The following is a 22,334-nucleotide window of genomic DNA, read 5'->3' as shown; positions in this document are numbered from 1 at the left end:
GCACACTGCACTGGATTGAGCTGCCCTGCCATGCCTCGAGTTGATAGACTCGGAACTACCCAGCAGAAATAAACTTTAAAACTTAGCAAAACACACTCAGCAGCTACTCATCAATCAGCTCTTGCCCTCTATTTTATACTATGAAATACTTAGCAGAGAAGAACAAAAACTTTTAAAAAATGTTAATATTTTATTTAATTAGTGAGGTTTGTAAGTTAGAAATATCACTTGTCTATGTTTACTTTTTTCATCGCGGCTCTTAATTTACACCAATGCCCAAGGTTTAAAAAATAGAGAAATACTCACCAACTAACAGCCAGCCAGTCACTTGCCTGCTTTCCGTCCCCCTCTCCGCTTGTGCTGCTCCGGCCTCCGAGCTAGCTCCTTTATCCTCCCGCCGCTGCTGCTCCGATCACGCTGTGTTCTCGGGCCTAATTATTGAACAAAATTAGGGCTCAAGGGATTGGGGGTAATATACTAAGCTTAGATTGAGGATTGGTTAACGGACAGAAAACAGAAAGTAGGAATAAACGGGTCATTTTTGTAACTAGTGGGGTACCGTAAGGATCAATGCTTGGGCCTCAGCTATTCACAACCTATATCAATGATTTGGATGAGGAGATCAAATGTAATATATCAAAGTTTGCTGCTGATACAAATCTAGGTGGGAATGTAAGTTGTGAGGAGGATGCAGAGACTTCATGGGGATATAGACAGGCTGAGTGAATGGGCAAGAACATGGCAAATGACATATAATGTGGAGAAATGTGAAGTTATCCACTTTGGTAGGAAAAATAAAAAAAAGAGTATTTTTTAAACGGTGAGAGATTGGGAAATGTTGGTGTTCATAGGGACCTGGGTGTCCTTCGACACGAATCACTACAAATCATATGACGCACCCTTAATTTGATCAACTGGTCACTTCCCTTATTTAGGGGTGGAGATCTTTGGCCTGGAAACCGAATACTAAATTTCAGTTATTATACACAGCCATGATGGAATTTGTAAAATGTAAAGTTTTTCTGAATTGTGATTGGTGACTTTTTTCAATTTCACCTGGCTTGCCTGTTTTCTTGGAAATGTGTTATCTGTGAAATGAAACAATTACTTTTGTATGATTACTATTGAATAGAAGTTGGACTGATGCCTTCGATACCGAAGGATTAATCATCAGTGTTACTTCCAAGTGAGAATCAGATGATATCAGGAATTGCAGGAGTGCTTGGTTGATTGTGACTTGAAACCCTGAGGTTGGAGTTCACTGACAGCGATCTTATAAAATAAGTTATGTTCCTTCATGTTGAGTGTGACTGACATCTGAAGCTTCTGAAATCCTCCAGTGCATCCTCTGGTGACTGAGCTTGGTTCTAAAGGATGTGACTGTTCGGAGGTGCTAGCCCTATTAGGGGACCGAGGGTCTAGTGAGGAGGAGGAACTGAAGGATATCCTTAGGCGGGAAATTGTGTTGGGGAAATTGATGGGATTGAAGGCTGATAAATCCCCGGGGCCTGATTGTCTGCATCACAGAGTCCTTCAGGAAGTGGCCCTAGAAATTGTGGATGCATTGGTGATCATTTTCCAACGGTCTGTCGACTCTGGATCAGTTCCTATTGACTGGAGGGTAGCTAATGTAATACCACTTTTTAAAAAAGGAGGGAGAGAGAAAACGGGTAATTATAGACCGGTTAGCCTGATGTCAGTAGTGGGTAAAATGTTGGAATCAATTATTAAGGATGAAATAGCAGCGCATTTAGAAAGCAGTGACAGGATCGGTCCAAGTCAGCATGGATTTATGAAAGGGAAATCATGCTTGACAAATCTTCTGGAATTTTGAGAGGATGTAACTAGTAGAGTAGACAAGGCAAACCAGTGGATATGGTGTATTTGGACTTTCAAAAGGCCTTTGACAAGGTCCCACACAAGAGATTAGTGTGCAAAATCAAAGTACTTGGTATTGGGGGTAATGTACTCTGGTGGACAGAAAATTGGTTGGCAGTCAGGAAGCAGAGAGTTGGGATAAACGGGTCCTTTTCAGAATGGGAGGGAGTGACTAGTGGAATGCCGCAGGGCTCAGTGCTGGGACCCCAGCTCTTTACAATATTTCAATGATTTGGATGAAGAAATTGAGTGTAATATCTCCAAGTTTGCAGATGACACTAAACTGGGTGGCGGTATGAGCTGTGAGGAGGACGCTAAGACGCTGCAGGGTGATTTGGACAGGTTAGGTGAGTGGGCAAATACATGGTAGATGCAGTATAATGTGGATAAATGTGAGGTTATCCACTTTGGCGGCAAAAAGACGAAGGCAGAATATTATCTGAATGGCGGCAGATTAAGAAAAGGGGAGGTGCAATGAGACCTGGGTGTCATGGTTCATCAGACATTGAAAGTTGGCATGCAGGTACAGCACACGGTGAAGAAGGCAAATGGCATGTTGGCCTTCATAGCTTTGGGATTTGAATATAAGAGCAGGGAGGTCTTACTGCAGTTGGACAGGGCTTTGGTGAGGCCTCACCTGGAATATTGTGTTCAGTTTTGGTCTCCTAATCTGAGGAAGAACATTCTTGCTATTGAGGGAATGCAGCGAAGGTTCACCAGAGTGATTCCAGGGATGGCTGGACTGACATATGAGGAGAGACTGTATTAACTGGGCCTTTATACACTGGAGTCTAGAAGGATGAGAGGGGATCTCATAGAAACGTATAAGATTCTGACGGGACTGGTCAGGTTAGATGCGGGAAGAATGTTCCTGATGTTGGGGCAGTCCAGAACCAGGGGACATGTGTCTTAGGATAAGGGGTAGGCCGTTTAGGACTGAGATGAGGAGAAACTTCTTCACTCAGAGTTGTTAACCTGCTGCAGAGAGTTGTTGATGCCAGTTCCTTAGATATATTCAAGAGGGTGTTAAATATGGTCCTTACGGCTAAAGGGATCAAGGGGTATGGAGAGAAAGCAGGAAAGGGGTACTGAGAGAATGATCAGCCATGATCTTATTGAATGGCGGTGCAGGCTCGAAGGGCCGAATGTCCTACTCCTGCACATATTTTCTATGTTTCTATTCTACATCCCATACACCCGATATACATCGGGAACATTCTTCCCGCATCTAACCTGACCAGTCCCGTCAGAATCTTACACGTTTCTATGAGATCCCCTCTCATCCTTCTAAACTCCAGTGAATAAAGGCCCAGTTGATCCAGTCTCTCCTCAGATGACAGTCCAGCCATTCCTGGAATCAGTCTGGTGAACTTTCGCTGCACTCCCTCAATAGCAAGAACGTCCTTCCTCAGATTAGGAGACCAAAATTGAACACAATATTCTACGTGAGGCCTCACCAAGGCCCTGTACAACTGCAGTAAGACCTCCCTGCTCCTATACTCAAATCCCCTAGCTATGAAGGCCAACATACCATTTGCCTTCTTCACCGCCTGCTGTACCTGCATGCCCACTTTCAGTGACTGATGAACCATGACACCCAGGTCTCGTTGCACCTCCCCTTTTCCTAATTTGCCGCGATTCAGATAATATTCTGCCTTTGTGTTTTTGCCCCCAAAATGGATAACCTCACATTTATCCACATTATATTGCATCTGCCATGCATTTGCCCACTCACCTAACCTGTCCAAGTCACTCTGCAGCCTCTTAGTGTCCTCCTCACAGCTCACACCGCCACCCAGTTTAGTGTCATCCGCAAACTTGGAGATATTAAAGAAATGACAATGAATGTTTGGAGTTTTAAAATACTTTTCCAGTTACAATGGCTCTGATATTATGGCTAGTTAATTGCACAAAACTTTACTATAATGCAATATACTTAAGTTGGAACTTGGTGGTGACCTCCTCCCCAGCAATGCAGCTCTCTGGGTTGATCTTCCTTTCCTATAATTTACGGATTGTATTACGATATATTAATTATGTCTCAAAGTACTACATCTCCTTAGCTGGTGTACAAAGAATTGAATGGGTCTATTTGGTCCAATACAAAATATCATAAATTTATGTGTTATACATTGTGTATATGGAAAATGTACTCCATTCTCTGACTAACTCAACAAGAATTGCAGCACTTTGAGAGTTATAGTTTGTTAATTTAAATATTGGTCTCTCAGTATCTTGAAAAACGGACATTATAAGTAGAGGAGTGAGTTTAACAAATAAATATGAATTGAGAAAGGGAAATTGAATTCAAATTCAGTTCCCATGCATTTATTAACAGAATTATTTTTTAATCCATCTGGCTGGCCGAGGTGGAGGAGAAAAATATACTCAGATAAGAGAAAAAGAAATACCTGTTCATATGTTACTCATTTATATAGCTGGATCTGGTGTCTGTTACTTCTGTTTATCTTGGCTTCTGATGCCAGACTCTGACTTCAATAAATCTCTTGTCCTGTTTCTGATTTGACTTTAAGGGGCTATAATTTTGTTGCTGCTTTGGAGAGCTTGTCAGTTGAGTACTTGTCCCTATTGGTATAAGATTAGTTTTATCTGTATTATTTTTGCAATACCTACTGTTCTTGTTTGCCTTTTGTTCTGATAGATATATATCTGTTCCCTTTAAAATTCTTTATATTAAATGTGAAAAGAAATCCCATTCAGATACTTTGAATAGATTTAGACACATCCCATTTCTAAGTGTTGTATTAGACTTAAATGTTGTCTGGTTCTGAGAGTACGATATGCCTTATTTCTTATTTCAGATATGATGAGTGGGTAAAAGGTGATAGAATTATCTGGCCTTCAGAAAGAGGTGCACCAAAGGGGAAACATAGAAGAAAATTGAAGGTACTGGGTAAATCCCGTTCTTACCACTTCACTATTTATCTTACTGTAGGTCTAGGTTAGTGGGTTCATTATACCCACAACATCCAGAGATAGCGACCTATACCTTTAACCCATCTTTGTAATTTTGCACGGTTCCGGTCTACTAACTTGTATTTGTCTGTGTTCCTTTCTGTAGTTTTTCCAATAGGAATCAAAGAGTACTATGGTGATGTAAGGAAATAAAAACAGAAAATGCTGGAAATGCACAGCAGGTTTGTTTGTATCTTACGTTTCTTTTAAGATACAAACAAACCTGCTGTGCATTTCTCGCATTTTCTGTTTCTTTTTCAATTCGGATCAACCTCTACCAGAAGTTGTGATGCAATCCCGATCTTCCACAAACTCTAAGCGTTCTTTTCCATATAGTAAGAACAGACCAGTTTGAGAGCATGGGACAAGAAAGAGCCCCACTTTCAAGTAGTGTTCCTGATTAATTTTAACCCTCTGTACTCTCTCTGGAAGAAGCTCATATATTGAGAGGGGGGGGATTTTCAGGCATGTAGACACCAGAGATATGGAGCAAAGAGAAGAGGATTAAGCAAGTATGGAACAAGAAAAGGCAATTTGATCCATTGAGCATGCTCTTTCTACAAATATAACTAAGTTGGTAGCACTTTTTCCCCCTCCACTCCTCCCACTTCAAGTCAGACAGATGATTGTGAGTTCAAGTCCCACTATGGCTTTGATCACATAATCTAGGCTGACAACCATGCAATACTGAGGGAGTGCTTCGTTGTTATGGTGGTGTCTTTCAGATGAGATGTTAAAGTGAGGCTATGTGTGCATTACTTAAATGAATGTAAAAGATCCTGTGGTTCTATTGGAAGAGGAACCCCGACAACCATCGCCATTTAATCTTCTGAGTAAAAATTCCCATTAATAATTCCTGATCCCCACAGGTAAACTCCATTCACGACTGCAATCATCCGTTTTTTTAAAAACTCCTTAAGTAGTCCTATTTCTTCAGGAAAGAGAAACCAGAAAGTGCCTAGAATATGGAACTAGCTACCACAGGGAGTAGTTGAGGCGACTAATATAAAAGCATTTAAGGTGAAGCTACATAAACACATGAAGGCGAAAGGAATAGAAGGATATGTTAATAGGGTTAGAGGAAGAATGGAGGGACGAGGCTCGTGTGGAGCATAAACATCGGCATAGACCAGTTAGGCCTAATGGCCTGTTTTATACTGAAACTACAATGTAATACTATGTAAATGATGCAAAATAAACTTTTGCTTCAGAAATCATGTTGTTTGGTTTGTGTGTATTCAAGCCATGAGATTGACTTTCATGTGCTCCATTTACTAGATTTACCATAGAATTTGGTATCTTTTAAACAAGCTGTCATCTTGGAATGCATCAAGTCCTGTTCACCCCTCACCCCTATGTTTGCTGATCTACACTGACTCCTGGTCCTCCAATGCCTCAAATTTAAAATTCTTATCCTTGTTTTCAAATCCCTCCATGGCCTCACCTCCCCCAGCCCTACAACCCTCTGCGGTCCTTCAATTTAGGTCTCTTGCGCATCCCCGATTTTCATCGCTCCACCATAGGCTGCTATGCCTTCAGCTGCCTCGGCTCTAAGCTCTGGAATTTCCTCCCTAAACTTCTCCGCTTCTCTATTTCTCCTTTAAGATTCTACTTAAAACCTACGCCTTTCACCAAGATTTTGCTCACCTGTCCTAATATCTCTTTATGTGGCTTGGTGACAAATTTTGTCAGCGCTCCTGTGAAGTGCCTTGGGACGTTTTACTATGTGAAAGGTGCTATATAAATGCAAGTTGTTGTGTAGGTGCTAATTCCCATATTTGTTACATGCAGAATAAACAAGATCATGAAAAGAAAGAGGTCGACAAACAAAATAAATCTAAGCGTGGCCGCCCTAGTCTGAAATCCACACCAACTGCCAATTCGCAACGCAGTTTATCTAGAACTTCAGGTAGTGAGGGGAAAAGTGGAACTAGAAGTATGCGGAATAATGCATCTGATTCTTCACCTTTTCTCAATGGAGTGGAAGGTATGAACTATTAAATGCCACACTTTACTGATTCTTTCCCCTCCAACAGACTTTAAGGTATCTAGTGCTATATTTTTGATAAATAGTACACTGCGTTGGTAAATGTCCATAAAACTGATGCAGTATAGTTTTTTGGCTCTGATTTCAACCACCTGCTTGTAAAACTATCCATCTGTAATGAGCAAACATGTACAAGTGGTTACTGTGTGGTATAAATGTTGGGTTTCCTGGCAAGCTGCTGTCAACTAAAAATATATAACTTTAAAGTTCCATTGAATCAATTTCTCATCCTTGTCTTGCTTTTCAACTGGCATAAATGCTTGGGTCTTTTGGGTTCATGTGCGTTGCAAGTAAATGTCTAATTTTTGCTAAATGTTTATAACTCCTTGATGTTTGCTTCCTTCAGGTCTTCCTCGAAGGCGCACCGGGCGTAGTTCTAGGATTTATGATTCAGACAAAGCATCAAATGGTATAAATAATTGGTTATTAACCTGATCAAATAGCTATTATTTTTCTTATTAATAGCTATTATTTTTCTTTCTGTTAATATAAATTAAAGGACCAACTCGTGTCCCATTTATATTTTTTATTTTATGGTGCTGGTACTTGTTTTACAAATTCGCCCCATTTAAACTGCAAGGTGAATTTGGAGCATCGGTGATAATGCTGTAACAATTGGGTATACAGAGGAACAGGAGTAGGCCATTCAGCCCTTGAGCCATTCAATTCCTGATCTGTATCTTAACTTCATTCACCTGCCTTGGCTCCATATCCTTTTATACCCTTGTCTAGCAAAATCTATCAATCACAGATTTTAAATTATTATTTGAGCTAGTGTCTACTGCATTTTGTGGGAGAAAGTTCCACTTCTATGAAGATACATTTCCTAACTTCTCTCCTGAATGGCCTGTCTCTGATTTTAAGGTTATGTCTCCCTGTCCCAGACTCCCCCCCCCCCCTCCCCGAGGTTTGTTAATGCATCTGTGCTCAGAATTAGCTCGTGATTTTATGCTTCTGGCCTTTGATCTTTCCAGATGATCATGGCAGTCCTAGGTGCCAGCAGTATGAAAATCACATTGCTGGCCTGTATGAAGGGGCTGAGAGCTGACCAGAAGAACATGGTGCCTCATTGGTAGCTATGTATTGCACCATTGCATGAAAAAATGGAATTAAACCACTTTGTAAAATTATGTGTTCTGTAGTAGTTGTGCACCTCATTTATATTGCACTGCTACCTCTGAATAGAGATATGCTTCTGGAGCCAGTACTGTAATTTAAATGGCTATATTGAAGGTTTGTGCTATTCACAAGTTAATGTTTCATCTTTGACTCGGCATGGGATAAATTTGGTGTAGTTACCTGTTCAGGCTTAATTATGGTGGGCTGAGGTGCTTTACCGTTACTTCAGTAATCTAAATCTGTTTTTGAAAGTTCAGTAAAAAATGATCTGTTAATTTCAAAGTAAGCATGAACAAGCTTGTTTTAGGTAAGGCCCTTCTGTGTGATGAGAGAAAACTAGAGGGAAAGTTGGCCCAGACCAGGCTATTGTCTTGACCTTTGCCTCACCAGTGTCATACCTCTACCAATGGCACGGCAACATGAAGAACACTATCACACTACTTCGACAGAACCTTTATTGAAAGGATGTTGTTTTCAAAAAATCATGCTTGCCAATCCTTTTTTTCCCCATTGCTTATAAACGAGCAGCAAAATAACGTCAATCTTGCTCTAATGTATCATTATAATGGAAATGGCATGGCTCTTCCAGCAGTTGTTCATCTCCAAACAATATAATATCCAGTTTTTGAGACTGACACTTGATTACAGACTGACAACCAGGAGCAAATATAGGTACTTGCTGCTTCAGAACAAACAGTATTGTAAAATTTTAACCAAGGATTAAGAATTTGTCTCAATGGTCAGTGAAGAAGTTCTCCCACCAGTAGGTGGTAGCATGTTAACTGCCAATGGTAAAACCAGAAAATCTGCATCCAGCCAATCAGGTTTCCTACTTAAGAATAGACAAGAAATATGTGCGTACCTGGCATAGGGGAAAGAGGATAAGAATAAAATGCCCCCCAAAAATCAAATAAAAATGTGTTTGTTTGCAATTTACACACCTGTTGTCAGGTTCCACAGGCGGTCTGGTTGCTGAACTGAGAAAAACAACTTGCATTTAAATAGTGCCTGTAATATAGAAGTATGTCCTAAGGGACTTCAGAGGTGTGAGAAAAAAGATAGCACTGAGCCAGAGAAGAAGTGATTGGGAGAGCTTGATTGAAGAGATGGGTTTTATTGAGCGTCTTAAACGATGATGGAGAGGAGGAGGGGCAAAGCACGAGAGAGAGTTTGGGGGGGCGGGGGGATTGGGAGGGTTGGAGGAGGTTACAGAGATGGAGAGGGGTGAGGTGCTTTTTTTTTTTTAAGTGGTGTTAGCCTTGGCTCAGTGGTAGCATTCTCGTCACTACTGAGTCATAAGGTTGTGGGTAAAAATCCCACACCAGAGAGTTGAGCACATCATCTTGGCTGGCACTTCAATACTGAAGGAGTGCTACACTGCCATAAGAACATAAGAAATAGGAGCAGGAGTAGACCATTTGGCCCCTCCAGCCTGCTCCGCCATTCAATCAGATCATGGCTAATCTGATCATCGACTCTGCTCTACTTCCCTGCCCGCTCCCCATAACCCTTTACTCCCTTATCGCTCAAAAATCTGTCTGTCTCCACCTTAAACATATTCAATGACTCAGCCTCCACAGCGCTCTCAAATTTCTCCTCATCTCAGTTTTAAATGGGCGACCCCTTATTCTGAGATTATGTCCCCTAGTTTTAGTTTCCCCTATGAGTGGAAATATCCTCTCTGTATCCACCTTATGGAGCCCCCTCATTATATTATATGTTGCAATAAGATCACTTCTCATTCTTCTGAACTCCAATGTGTATAGGCACAACCTACTTAACCTATCTTCATAAGTCAACCCCTTCATCTCCGGAATCAATCTAGTGAACCTTCTCGGAACAGCCTCCAATGCAAGTATATCCGTCCTTAAATACGGAGACCAAAACTGTATGCAGTACTTCAGGTGTGGCCTTAACAATACCCTGTACGGTTGTAGCAGGACTTCTCTGCTTTTATACTCTATCCCCCTTGCAATAAAGGCCAACATTCCATTTGCCTTCCTGATTACTTGCTGCACCTGCATACTAACTTTTTGTGTTTCATGCATGAGGACCCCCAGATCCCTCTGTACTGCAGCACTTTGCAATTTTTCTCCATTTAAATTATAATTTGCTTTTCTATTATTTATGCCAAAGTAGATCACCTCACATTTTCCCACATTATACTCCATCTACCAATTTTTTGCCCACTCACTTAGCCTGTCTATATCCCTTTGCAAATTATTTGTGTCCTCCTTGCAATTTGCTTTCCCACCCATCTTTGTATCAACAACAAACTTGGCTACATTACACTCGGTTCCTTCATCCAAGTCATTAATATAGATTGTAAATAGTTGAGGACCCAGCACCGATCCCTGTGGTACCCCACTAGTCACTGTTGCCAACCGGAAAATGATCCATTTATCCCGACTCTGTTTTCTGTTAGTTAGCCAATCCTCTCTCCATGCTAATATATTACCCCAACCCCTGAGCTTTTATCTTGTGCACTAACCTCTTATTTGGCACCTTATCGAATGCCTCCTGGAAATCGAAATACACCACATCCACTGGTTCCCCCTTATCCACCCTGCTCGTTACATCCTCAAAGAACCCCAGCAAATTTGTCAAACATGATTTCCCTTTCATAAAACCATGCTGACTCTGCCTGATTGAATTATGCTTTTCCAAATGTCCCGCTACTGCTTCCTTAATAATGGACTCCAGCATTTTCCCAACGACAGATGTTAGGCTAACTATAGACTATAGTTTCCTGCTTTTTGTCTGCCTCCTTTTTTAAATAGGGGTGTTACATTGGCGGTTTTGCAATCCGCTGGCACCGCTCCAGAATCCAGGGAATTTTGTTAGATTACAACCAATGCTATCTCTGCAGCCACTTCTTTTAAGACCCGAGGATGTAAGCCATCAGGTCCAGGGGACTTGTCTGCCTTTAGTCCCATTATTTTACCTAGTACTACTTCATTAGTGATAATGATTGTATTAAGTTCCTCCCTGCCGATGGCCCCTTGATTATCCACTATTGGGATGTTTTTAGTGTCTTCTACCATGAAGACCGATACAAAATATTTGTTCAACGTCTCTGAAATTTCCCTGTTCTCCATTATTAATTCTCCAGTCTTGTCCTCCATGGGACCAACAACATTTACTTTAGCTACTCTTTTCCTTTTTATGTACCTGCAGAAACTCTTAGTATCTGTTTTTATATTTCGTGCTAGTTTACTTTCATAATTTATCTTCCCTTTCTTTATCATTTTTTTTAGTCATTCTTTGCTGGCTTTTAAAAAACTCCCAATCATCTGGCCTCCCACTAGTCTTGGCCACATTGTATGCCCTTGTTTTCAATTTGATACCATCCCTTATTTCCTTAGTGAGCCACAGATGGTTATCCTTTCTCTTACAGTCTTTCCTTCTCATTGGGATATATTTTTGTTGCGAGTTATGAAATATCTACTTAAATGTCTGCCACTGCTCATCAACCGTCCCAAACTTTAGTCTGTTTTCCCAGTCCACTTTAGCCAACTCTGCTCTCATACCTTTGTAGTCTCCTTTATTTAAGTTTAGGACCCTGGTTTGAGAACCAACTTTCTCATCCTCCAACTGAACTTGAAATTCAACCATGTTACGGTCACTCATTCCTAGAGGATCCTTTACTACGAGATCATTTATTAATCCTGCCTCATTACACAGTACTCGATCTAAGATAGCCTGCTCCCTGGTTGGTTCTGCAACATACTGTTCAAGAAAACTATCCCAGATACACACTATGAACTCTTCCTCAAAGTTACCCTGGGCAATTTGCTTTGTCCAATCAATATGAAGGTTAAAATCGCCCATGATTATTGCCATTCTTTTATTACAAGCCTCCATTATTTCTTGATTTATACTCCGTCCAAAATGTAGCTACTGTTCGGGGGCTTATAGACTACGCCCACCAGTGACTTTTTCCTTTTATTATTCCTTATCTCCACCCAAACTGATTTCAACATCCTGATCCTCTGAGCCAATATCGTTTCTCACTAACACACTGATCTCATCCTTTATTAACAGTGTTACCCACCTCTTTTTCCTTTCTGTCTGTCCTTCCAAATTGTTAAATACCCTGAATATTTAGTTCCCAGTCTGGTCACCTTGCAACTATGTCTCAGTAATGGCTATCAGATCATACCCATTTGTATCTCTTTGTGCAGTCAACTCATCTATTTTGGTACGAATGCTATGTGCATTTAGACAAAGAGCTGTTAAATTTGTTTTTTACCATTTTTTTCCTGCTTGTTTCCTCTGTCCTTCAAATTCACTTTCTACATTTTTGATTTCCAATTCCACTTGAGGCGCCATCTTTCCGATGGGACGTTAAATCGAGGTCCTGTCTGCTCCCTAAGGTGGATGTGAAAGAACCCACGTCACTATTCAAAGAAGAGTGTCCTAGTTAATATTTATCCCTCAACCAAAGCCTAAAAACAGATGATCTGGTCATTTATTTCATTGCTGTTTGTGGGACATTGCTGTGCGTAAATTGGCTGCTGTGTTTCCGACCTTCATCATCATCGGCGGAATCGAGGGAAGACTTGCTTCCACTCTTAACATGAGTTCTTAGGTGGCTGTACAGTCCAATACAAGAACCACAGGCTCTGTCACGGGACAGATAGTCGTTGAGGGAAAAGGGGGTGGGACTGGTTTGCCGCACGCTCTTTCTGCAGCCTGCGCTTGATTTCTGCATGCTCTCGGCGACGAGACTCGAGACTCGAGGCACTCAGCGCCCTTCCCGGATGCACTTCCTCCACTTAGGGTAGTCTTTGGCCAGGGACTCCCAGGTGTCAGTGGGGATGTCGCACTTTATCAGGAAGGCTTTGAAGGTGTCCTTGTAATGTTTCTGCTGCCCACCTTTGGCTCGTTTGGCGTGAAGGAGTTCCGCAAGTAGAGCGCTTGCTTTGGGAGTCTCATGTCTGTCATGCGAACTATGTGGCCTGCCCAGCGGAGCTGATCAAGTGTGGCCAGTGCTTTAATGCTGGGGATGTTGGCCTGGTCGAGGACACTAACATTGGTGCGTCTGTCCTCCCAGGGGATTTGTAGGATCTTGCGGAGACATCATTGGTGGTATTTCTCCAGCGACTTGAGGGGTCTACTGTATATGGTCCATGTTTCTGAGCCATACAGGAGGGCAATGTTTGTAGGACATTGCTGTGTGTAAATTGGCTACCACGTTTCCTACATTCATCATCCTACATTGCAACAGTGTATACATGTCAAAAGTACTTAATTGGTTGTAAAGTGCTTTGGGACAACTTGATGTTGTGAAAAGCACTATATAAAAGTAAGTCTTTCTTAAAACCTGTCCATTTCTTTCTTGGTTATACAGAGTGCTCAGAAGTACAGTTTAGTCTCACTGGTAATACTAGCAACAAAAGAAGAAAAATGATCAGTGATCCAATGTGACCACCATATTTGCACAGCTTATTTTTCTGTACCTGTGTTTATGCAGATACACTAAATCAAAAGCATATTTTAATGGGTCTTTACCATTTTCTCTACATTCTAGAATATATATTTGAGCTGCATATTATAATGTTGCATTTTTATTTTTACTCTGTTCTCAATATTGAATTAGAAATTAAATCATGTTTTTCTATAGAGTCTACCAACTCTTCAGATGAAAGTGAAGTAGAAGGCTCAGCAGACAAATCTGTAAAAAAGGAAGTTGTTTCCACAAAGACATTAGATGAAGAAGAGAAAACGGAAAGGAAAAAACTCAAAGATAATTGCATACAAGAAACTAGGGAATTACCATGTGAGGACAATGTGAAAACCACACCTGTGAAGCAAGAGGTGAAAAGTATAGAACAAACAGATAATGATGAGAAAATGATGACTCAAGCTGAAGATATACAGAAAGAGTTTGTGGACAAGTCTCCAAAGGGCAAAGGAAGGAGGAGTAGGACACGAGATATGTATTCAGAAAATAACAAGACTGTCCTTGCTAACCACATAGAAATAGTTACTGAAAGCGGACAAGACATGGAAAAATTAGAAAGCTCAGAGGTCAAGCAGTTGTCTGTCCTCAATGCTCCTGAAGACATTCCAGTTACAGATACTGGCTTGTCAAGTGAACTGACAAATGATGAGAAGAAGCCAGGAAAAAGAAAATCTCCAGAGCAGCTAACACCTGATAAAAGGCTTCGGATGGAAAGCGAAGAAAAATGGCAAACTTTAAAAGATGAAGAAACTGAGAAAATTGAGTATTTTACCGAAGAATTTAAAGAATATAAAACTCTTGAAAGGTTAGAACTTGAAAATGGTGAAGCTTCTCCTTTACAGATTGTGACAGACAGGTGTGTGAATCAAGAATTGGAAGCTCCCTGTTTAGAAATTGAAGAGGATATTTCATCAAAAATTGACGATTATATGATGCCTCCGATTGGGCCTGAAGCTTTAGTTTGCCATGAGGTAGATTTGGATGATTTGGATGAAAAAGAAAAAAGTAGCAGTGAAGATGTAGGTGCAGGAAATTCCAGATCCAATTCTCCTGAATTAGTTATAGCTGTTGTGTCTGCTTCAGTGCAGCAGGTTTTGCCAATTGCTTCCCCAGCACCGCTTCATCAGGATGAGGTTCGTAGTGTAAAAAGTGAAAGTGACATTACTATTGAAGTGGACAGTGTTGCTGGAGAATCGCAGGAAGGATTATGCGAGAGTGAGTCTGCCAATGGGTTTGATGCCAGTACGAGCTCAAGCAGCAGCATCATAGTACAAGAGGCCGAGAACAAGGAAAAAGGTAGGCATTTATAAACATATGCAGCATTATTAACTATGGATTGAATTTTGATATGTTTGATAATTTGGGTAGTCTGTTTCAAGTATTGTTGGGAGCGCATTTAATTTTGCATTTTCTTCCCTTCTCACTGGTCACGATCTTCTGCCAAAGCCCCTCTAACATTGTTATAAAGTTTGTGGGAGGGCGAATCTCTCTCTTCTCCCCGCTCCCATTGATATTCTGCATACCCAAGAAGACTACCTACAGAAGAAATTTCCACCAACAAACAAGCCCTCTTTTAAAAACCACATGGCCTTGACCTTAATGTATACCATTGTTTGTCAAGTGAAGTTTGTAATTATAGCCATGAACATGTTGATACTTATTTGTAAATTAGTAACCTATTGGTGTTTCATAACTATCACCTCAGTTCCTCAGTGGCTTAGCTGTTCTGCAGCAGCATGGTTTACATTTGCATTCAATTGTTTCAATTTCATGTAGGTCAGAAAAGAATAAGCGACAGTAGCAATGGGACACCAGCGAAGAAACAAAAGCGTAGCCACAAACGGTCAAATGTGTCCAGTAAGAATGAAAAGAATGGAACTGGTATGCTTTGAAGCCAGAACTTAAAAACCAGTTTTTACAATTTTTTGAGAAATACATACATGTTTTTAATTATGAAATCCTTTTTTTTTAAAGGCAATAGCAGTGATAGTGAAGACCTTCCAGTTACAGACAACTCCAAAAAATGCACTCCGGTGAAGAGCTCAAACAAGTCTCAAAAACTTGGCAGGTCTCCTTCAAGAGTGATTTCTCCCAACAGTAAAGATGGGGATAAGGATAAAGAGAAAGATGGAAATAATGGTACATCACCCAGGACTTATAAATGGAGTTTCCAACTCAGTAAGAAAAATATTCTTTTGTTAAATTAAGTAAACTTTTTTTAAAAAAGTGTAATAGGTTAGATTTAACCAGCTTTACTTGATGCATCAAACTGCTTAATGTGCCATGTTGATATGAGAAGATGGTGTAAAAGCAAGTAATGAATTTGAAATAGATCCTCTCAATTCATTATACGAAATAATTTTTTTTGCCAATTAACGTGCATTACTCACTATTAGAAGTGGAAGGTAAAACTGCATCTAGCATTCTTGTGCATGACTATTTGAGTGAGAGATCAAAACTTTTATAACAGAATTCATGTTCTTGAATCATTCCGCTGTCTCAATTTAAGATACTTGCCTAACCACATTAGTATCAGACTCATCGCTATGTTTTCCTCTGTGTTACAAACCGCTTCCTTAACGGTTAAACTGTTTTTGTTGATTGAATGGAATGTCAAAAAAACAAAGAATTTATGGTGCTAATTCTAATCTGACAGCTGTGACCAATAGAGAAACCCAATGCTCCAGAGATCTCTGCTGCTCACAATGAGAAATAACTTTCATGACAATGTCTCTGAATTATGTGGGATATGTATGTAATAGGACAAGTCTGATTAGCTGCGGCCTGAAGCAGGCGGCTCTTCTGGAGAAGAGCCAAGAGGTAGAGGCCTTCAATATAAGGTCGTCACCAAGAAAACATATTTTTATTTTAGACTTTCTACTATTTTTGGGCGATATTTCCGGCCTTAGTGCTTTTTTTATTTATCGCTGGATTATCGCCCATTTTAAAAACCGCTAGTTTTGCCTTTTTAATTTGGACGATAGCCTTAGCGATGTGAAATGGGCCATAGCGATGTATTCAGTCGTGCAAAACTGGCGAGCATAGCAACATCCGTTCTGCACATGCTCGTTTTTTTTCAGGCAAAGAACTTTTCCCACGGGGGTTGACAGAGAACCGGGGGACCTGGTCCCCATCAATAAGTTAACAGATATGATGTGATTGGGATTACAGAGACGTGGCTCCAGGATGATCAGGGCTGGGAACTCAACATCCAAGGGTATTCAACATTCAGGAAGGATAGAATAAAAGGAAAAGGAGGTGAGGTAGCATTGCTGGATAAAGAGGAGATTAATGCAATAGTTAGGAAGGACATTAGCTTGGATGATGTGGAATCTATATGGGTAGAGCTGCAGAACACCAAAGGGCAAAAAACGTTAGTGGGAGCTGTGTAGAGACCTCCAAACAGTAGTAGTGATGTTGGGGAGGGCATCAAACAGGAAATATGGGGTGCATGCAATAAAGGTGCAGCAGTTATAATGGGTGACTTTAATATGCATATAGATTGGGCTAACCAAACTGGAAGCAATACGGTGGAGGAGAATTTCCTGGAGTGCATAAGGGATAGTTTTCTAGACCAATATGTCGAGGAACCAACTAGGGGGGAGGCCATCTTAGACTGGGTGTTGTGTAATGAGAGAGGATTAATTAGCAATCTCGTTGTGCGAGGACCCTTGGGAAAGAGTGACCATAATATGGTGGAATTCTACATTAGGATGGAGAATGAAACAGTTAATTCAGAGACCATGGTCCAGAACTTAAAGAAGGGTAACTTTGAAGGTATGAGGCGTGAATTGGCTAGGATAGATTGGCGAATGGTACTTAAGAGGTTAACAATGGATGGGCAATGGCAGACATTTAGAGACCGTATGGATGATCTACAACAATTGTACATTCCTGTCTGGCATAAAAATAAAAAAGGGAAGGTGGCTCAACCGTGGCTATCTAGGGAAATCAGGGATAGTATTAAAGCCAAGGAAGTGGCATACAAGTTGGTCAGAAATAGCAGCGAACCCAGGGACTGGGAGAAATTTAGAACTCAGCAGAGGAGGACAAAGGGTTTGATTAGGGCAGGGAAAATAGAGTACGAGAGGAAGCTTGCAGGGAACATTAAGACGGACTTCAAACGCTTCTATAGATATGTAAAGAGAAAAAGGTTTGTGAAGACAAACGTAGGTCCCCTGCAGTCAGAATCAGAGGAAGTCATAACGGGGAACAAAGAAATGGTAGACCAATTGAACAAGTACTTTGGTTTGGTATTCACTGAGGAGGACACAAACAACCTTCCGGATATAAAAGGGGTCAGAGGGTCTAGTAAGAAGGAGGAACTGAGGGAAATCCTTATTAGTCAGGAAATTGTGTTGGGGAAATTGATGGGATTGAAGGCCGATAAATTCCCAGGGCCCGATGGTCTGCATCCCAGAGTACTTAAGGAGGTGGCCTTGGAAATAGCGGATGCATTGACAGTCATTTTCCACCATTCCATAGACTCTGGATCAGTTCCTATCGAGTGGAGGGTAGCCAATGTAACCCCACTTTTTAAAAAAGGAGGGAGAGAGAAAACAGGGAATTATAGACCGGTCAGCCTGACATCGGTAGTGGGTAAAATGATGGAATCAATTATTAAGGATGTCATAGCAGTGCATTTGGAAAGAGGTGACATGATAGGTCCAAGTCAGCATGGATTTGTGAAAGGGAAATCATGCTTGACAAATCTTCTGGAATTTTTTGAGGATGTTTCCAGTGGAGTGGACAAGGGAAAACCAGTTGATGTGGTGTATTTGGACTTTCAGAAGACTTTCGACAAGGTCCCACACAAGAGATTAATGTGCAAAGTTAAAGCACATGGGATTGGGGGTAGTGTGCTGACGTGGATTGAGAACTGGTTGTCAGACAGGAAGCAAAGAGTAGGAGTAAATGGGTACCGCAAGGTTCTGTGCTGGGGCCCCAGCAGTTTACATTACATGTACAATAATGATTTAGACGAGGGGATTAAATGTCGTATCTTCAAATTTGCGGATGACACCAAGTTGGGTGACAGTGTGAGCTGCGAGGAGGATGCTATAAGGCTGCAGAGTGACTTGGATAGGTTAGGTGAGTGGGCAAATGCATGGCAGATGCAGTATAATGTGGATAAATGTGAGGTTATCCACTTTGGTGGTAAAAACTGAGAGATAGACTATTATCTGAATGGTGACAGATTAGGAAAAGGGGAGGTGCAACGAGACTTGGGTGTCATGGTACATCAGTCATTGAAGGTTGGCATGCAGGTACAGCAGGCGGTTAAGAAAGCAAATGGCATGTTGGCCTTCATAGCGAGGGGATTTGAGTACAGGGGCAGGGAGGTGTTACTACAGTTGTACAGGGCCTTGGTGAGGCCACACCTGGAGTATTGTGTACAGTTTTGGTCTCCTAACTTGAGGAAGGACATTCTTGCTATTGAGGGAGTACAGCGAAGGTTCACCAGACTGATTCCCGGGATGGCGGGACTGACATATCAAGAAAGACTGGATCAACTGGGCTTGTATTCACTGGAGTTCAAAAGAATGAGAGGGGATCTCATAGAAACGTTTAAAATTCTGGCGGGTTTAGACAGGTTAGATACAGGAAGAATGTTCCCAATGTTGGGGAAGTTCAGAACCAGGGGTCACAGTCTAAGGATAAGGAGTAAGCCATTTAGGACCGAGATGAGGAGAAACTTCTTCACCCAGAGAGTGGTGAACCTGTGGAATTCTCTACCACAGAAAGTTGTTGAGGCCAATTCACTAAATATATTCAAAAAGGAGTTAGATGTAGTCCTTTCTACTATGGGGATCAAGGGGTATGGCGAGAAAGCAGGAATGGGGTACTGAAGTTGCATGTTCAGCCATGAACTCATTGAATGGCGGTGTCGGCTCGAAGGGCCGAATGGCCTTCTCCTGCACCTATTTTCTATGTTTCTAATAACATAATGAACCTTTTTATTCTAGCCCCTGTTAGATTTTATTTTATAAACCATTAGTCAACTGAGGTGAACTCCATTTCCTTCCTCATGGGATGACATATCCTAGTTCTGCTTATATTTGTACTGTGGACCAGAGGGGGGAAAAGTCCATGATTAATATTAACCCTGACATTACAGCAATGTGCTTGTAACTTTTCTCATTTTATTTTAACTTGCATGTGTTGGGCGTAACGTTGTCCTCTCCGCAGCAGTCTGCCACCTCTTTGGGTACATAATGCTCTTCAATATACCTTCTCCCATCTGCATTCTGCACCATGTGATTAGTGATCAATACTGGTTGAGAAATTACAGACCCCATCACTATAAATGCCCTTAATTTGTCCTCAACAAATACAAATGTGATTAGATGATTGGCAAGAGTCAAAAAAGCCCTTAAAATCACTCACAAATTGATTCTCCTGACAAGCACTTGAAGCAGCTTTTTATTACAGATCCTCCCAGTAGTGCCGTGTTATTGCAGCTTTTCTTCAGCGTCTTTTTGGGGCCAGCGATCATTTGGGCGAAATGCCGAAAGTAGCACTCGGCGATAATCTGGGCCATAATCGGACACAAGTTTAGATTATGAATACTATTCTCGGCCTTGCACGAGGATGACGTCATATATATATTTTTTAAATAGGTCGGGCGATGCAGCTCATTCATGTATGCTGAAAGTTGGGTCGGCGATAAATGGGCTATAATCGGGCGCTAGTTTCCACTTTTCAGCAAATATGGGCGATAGCCTGCATCTCGGCGCTTATATGGGTGCTAAATGGGCGATAATGTGCCGAAAGTCTTACCCATAGGGAATTCAGAAGAAACATCATTACCCAGAGAGTGGTGAGAATGTGGAACTTGCTACCACAGGAAGTGGTAGAGGCAAATAGTATAGATGCATTTAAGGGGAATCTAGGTAAGCATATGAGGGAGATGTGAATAGAGGGTTATGCTGATAGTTAGTTGAGGAAGGATGGGTGGGGGTGGGGGGGGAGTGGCATGGGCTGGTTGGGCCAAATGGCTTTATTTGTGCTGTGTTTTCTATGTAATTCTAAGTAAAATGACTCAATGGTATTTTTTAAATATGTACAAATGAAAATGCATTTCTGCTCCTGGGGTTTAGCCTGGTTATGTTCGAAGTATCCACCTCCTTTAAGTAGATGCAATTGGCTTCGGCCTCAGCTATTCACAATCTATATCAATGATTTGGATGAGGGACCATATGTAATCTATCCAAATTTGCTGATGATACAAAGCTAGGTGGGAATGTAAGTTGTGAGGAGGATGCAAAGAGGCTTCAAGGGGATATAGACAGTCTAAGTGAGTGGGCAAGAACATGGCAAATGGAATATAATGTGGAGAAATGTGAAGTTATCTACTTTGGTAGGAAAAATAGAAAAGCAGAATATTTTTAAATGGTGAGAGATTGGGAAATGTTGGTGTTCAGAGGGACCTGGGTGTCCTTGTACACAAATCACCGAAAGTTAACATACAGGTACAGCAAGCAATTAAGAATTGTTGGCCTTATTACAAGAGGATTTGAGTATAAGAGTAACGATGTCTTGCTGCAATTGCCTGGTGGGACCACACCTGGAGTATTGTGTACAGTTTTGGTCTCCTTGCCGAAGGAAGGATATACTTGCTATGGAGGGAGTGCAACAAAGGTTCACCAGACTGATTCCTGGGATGGGGGGATTGTCCAATGAGGAGAGATTGAGTAGACTAGGCCTATATTCTCCTAGAGTTTAGAAGAATGAGAATTGAAACATACAAAATTCTTACAGGGCTTGACCGGTTAGATGTTTCCTTTAGCTGGGGAGTCTCGAATCAGGGGTCACAGTCTCAGAATAAGGGGTCGGCCATTTAGGGCTGAGATGAGGAGAAACTTCTTCACTCAGAGGGTGGTGAATCTTTGGAATTCACTATACCAGAGGGATGTGGAGGCTCATTCGTTGAGTATATTCAAGACAGAAATCGATAGACTTTTGGATATTAAGGGAATCAAGGGTTATGGGGATAGTGCAGGAAAGTGGAGTTGAGGTAGAAAATCAGCCATGATCTTATTAAATGGCGGGGCAGGCTCGAGGGGCAGAATGGCCTACTCCTGTTCATATTTCTTATGTTCTTTTGATCCTTTGAGAAGGGAGTGTAGTGACTTGAGGCATGTTGTACTGGCAAGGTGGTCCATATTTATAATAGTTTTTTTAAAAATGCTTCAGATATACAGCTTTTCATCTGATCATACTTGAAATTAACTCCCAATAGCTAATGAATAAACAAATAACATTGAATTTAGGTCCTCTGAGCAATCTGATCAATTCTATCAATCTTGCTTTTTACGGATCTGATTAATTTGTAGCAGTCATGTGACCCATGCCTCCATTAATCCTTTGGTTTGATTTTTCTGTGGGAATTGAATGAACAATAATTCCGTTGCTCTTCTAGAGCTTTGGTTGGTCTGTCCGAATCACAAGACTTGTCTATTCTCTCCACTGATATTGCCTGACCGGAATGTTTCCAGCATTTTCTATTTTTTTAGATTTGTAGCATCTGCAGTATTTTGCTGTTTGTTAATTAATGACTCTTAACTTATGTTTGGAGGATTCTTCCATTCTATTTGATACATTACAATCTGCCTCAAATTGAACCGACTGTTGCAACCTCAGTGACCTATGGTGTACTGACACTGCACTTTTGAGACGAGTTTTTGTCGTATAAAATTGAGACATTTTTAGGTTCATCTACCCTTGTGCTGTTTGTGAGCACAGAACTGACCCATAAGTGGCAATCTTAATGAGGCCTTGATGTGCTTTATGATGGATAAAGAAAGACATTAAAAGTTGGGTATTAAGTTGCTTTCCTGGAAATGA

At 41.1% G+C, this 22,334-nt stretch overlaps 1 protein-coding gene and 1 long non-coding RNA gene across 5 annotated transcripts in view; one reads left to right on the top strand and one right to left on the bottom strand.

Moving 5' to 3' along the window:
* The window catches only part of LOC139263299 (uncharacterized), a 53,697-nt gene that overhangs the window by 13,185 nt on the left and 18,178 nt on the right, over window positions 1–22,334 (bottom strand). The window contains exons 2-3 of the long non-coding RNA XR_011593083.1: window positions 12,273–12,391; window positions 307–431 (exon numbers count right to left, since the gene is read on the bottom strand). This is a non-coding gene — a long non-coding RNA (uncharacterized lncRNA). The remainder of the gene's footprint in view (window positions 1–306; window positions 432–12,272; window positions 12,392–22,334) is intronic.
* arid4a (AT-rich interactive domain 4A) overlaps window positions 1–22,334 on the top strand; it is a 131,451-nt gene that overhangs the window by 106,130 nt on the left and 2,987 nt on the right. For 3 of the 4 annotated variants that reach the window (XM_070879140.1, XM_070879141.1, XM_070879143.1), the window contains 6 exons: window positions 4,701–4,785; window positions 6,646–6,841; window positions 7,248–7,310; window positions 13,647–14,783; window positions 15,264–15,368; window positions 15,462–15,665. In XM_070879140.1, coding sequence (XP_070735241.1) covers window positions 4,701–4,785; window positions 6,646–6,841; window positions 7,248–7,310; window positions 13,647–14,783; window positions 15,264–15,368; window positions 15,462–15,665 — 1,790 coding nt within the window. The remainder of the gene's footprint in view (window positions 1–4,700; window positions 4,786–6,645; window positions 6,842–7,247; window positions 7,311–13,646; window positions 14,784–15,263; window positions 15,369–15,461; window positions 15,666–22,334) is intronic. The other variant, XM_070879142.1, reaches the window with a different exon arrangement.

This window comes from Pristiophorus japonicus, chromosome 4 (assembly GCF_044704955.1).
Source record: "Pristiophorus japonicus isolate sPriJap1 chromosome 4, sPriJap1.hap1, whole genome shotgun sequence".
Lineage (NCBI taxonomy): Eukaryota > Metazoa > Chordata > Chondrichthyes > Pristiophoridae > Pristiophorus > Pristiophorus japonicus.
Note: the sequence above shows the minus strand (reverse complement) of the source record. Positions and strands in the feature narration are given on the sequence as shown.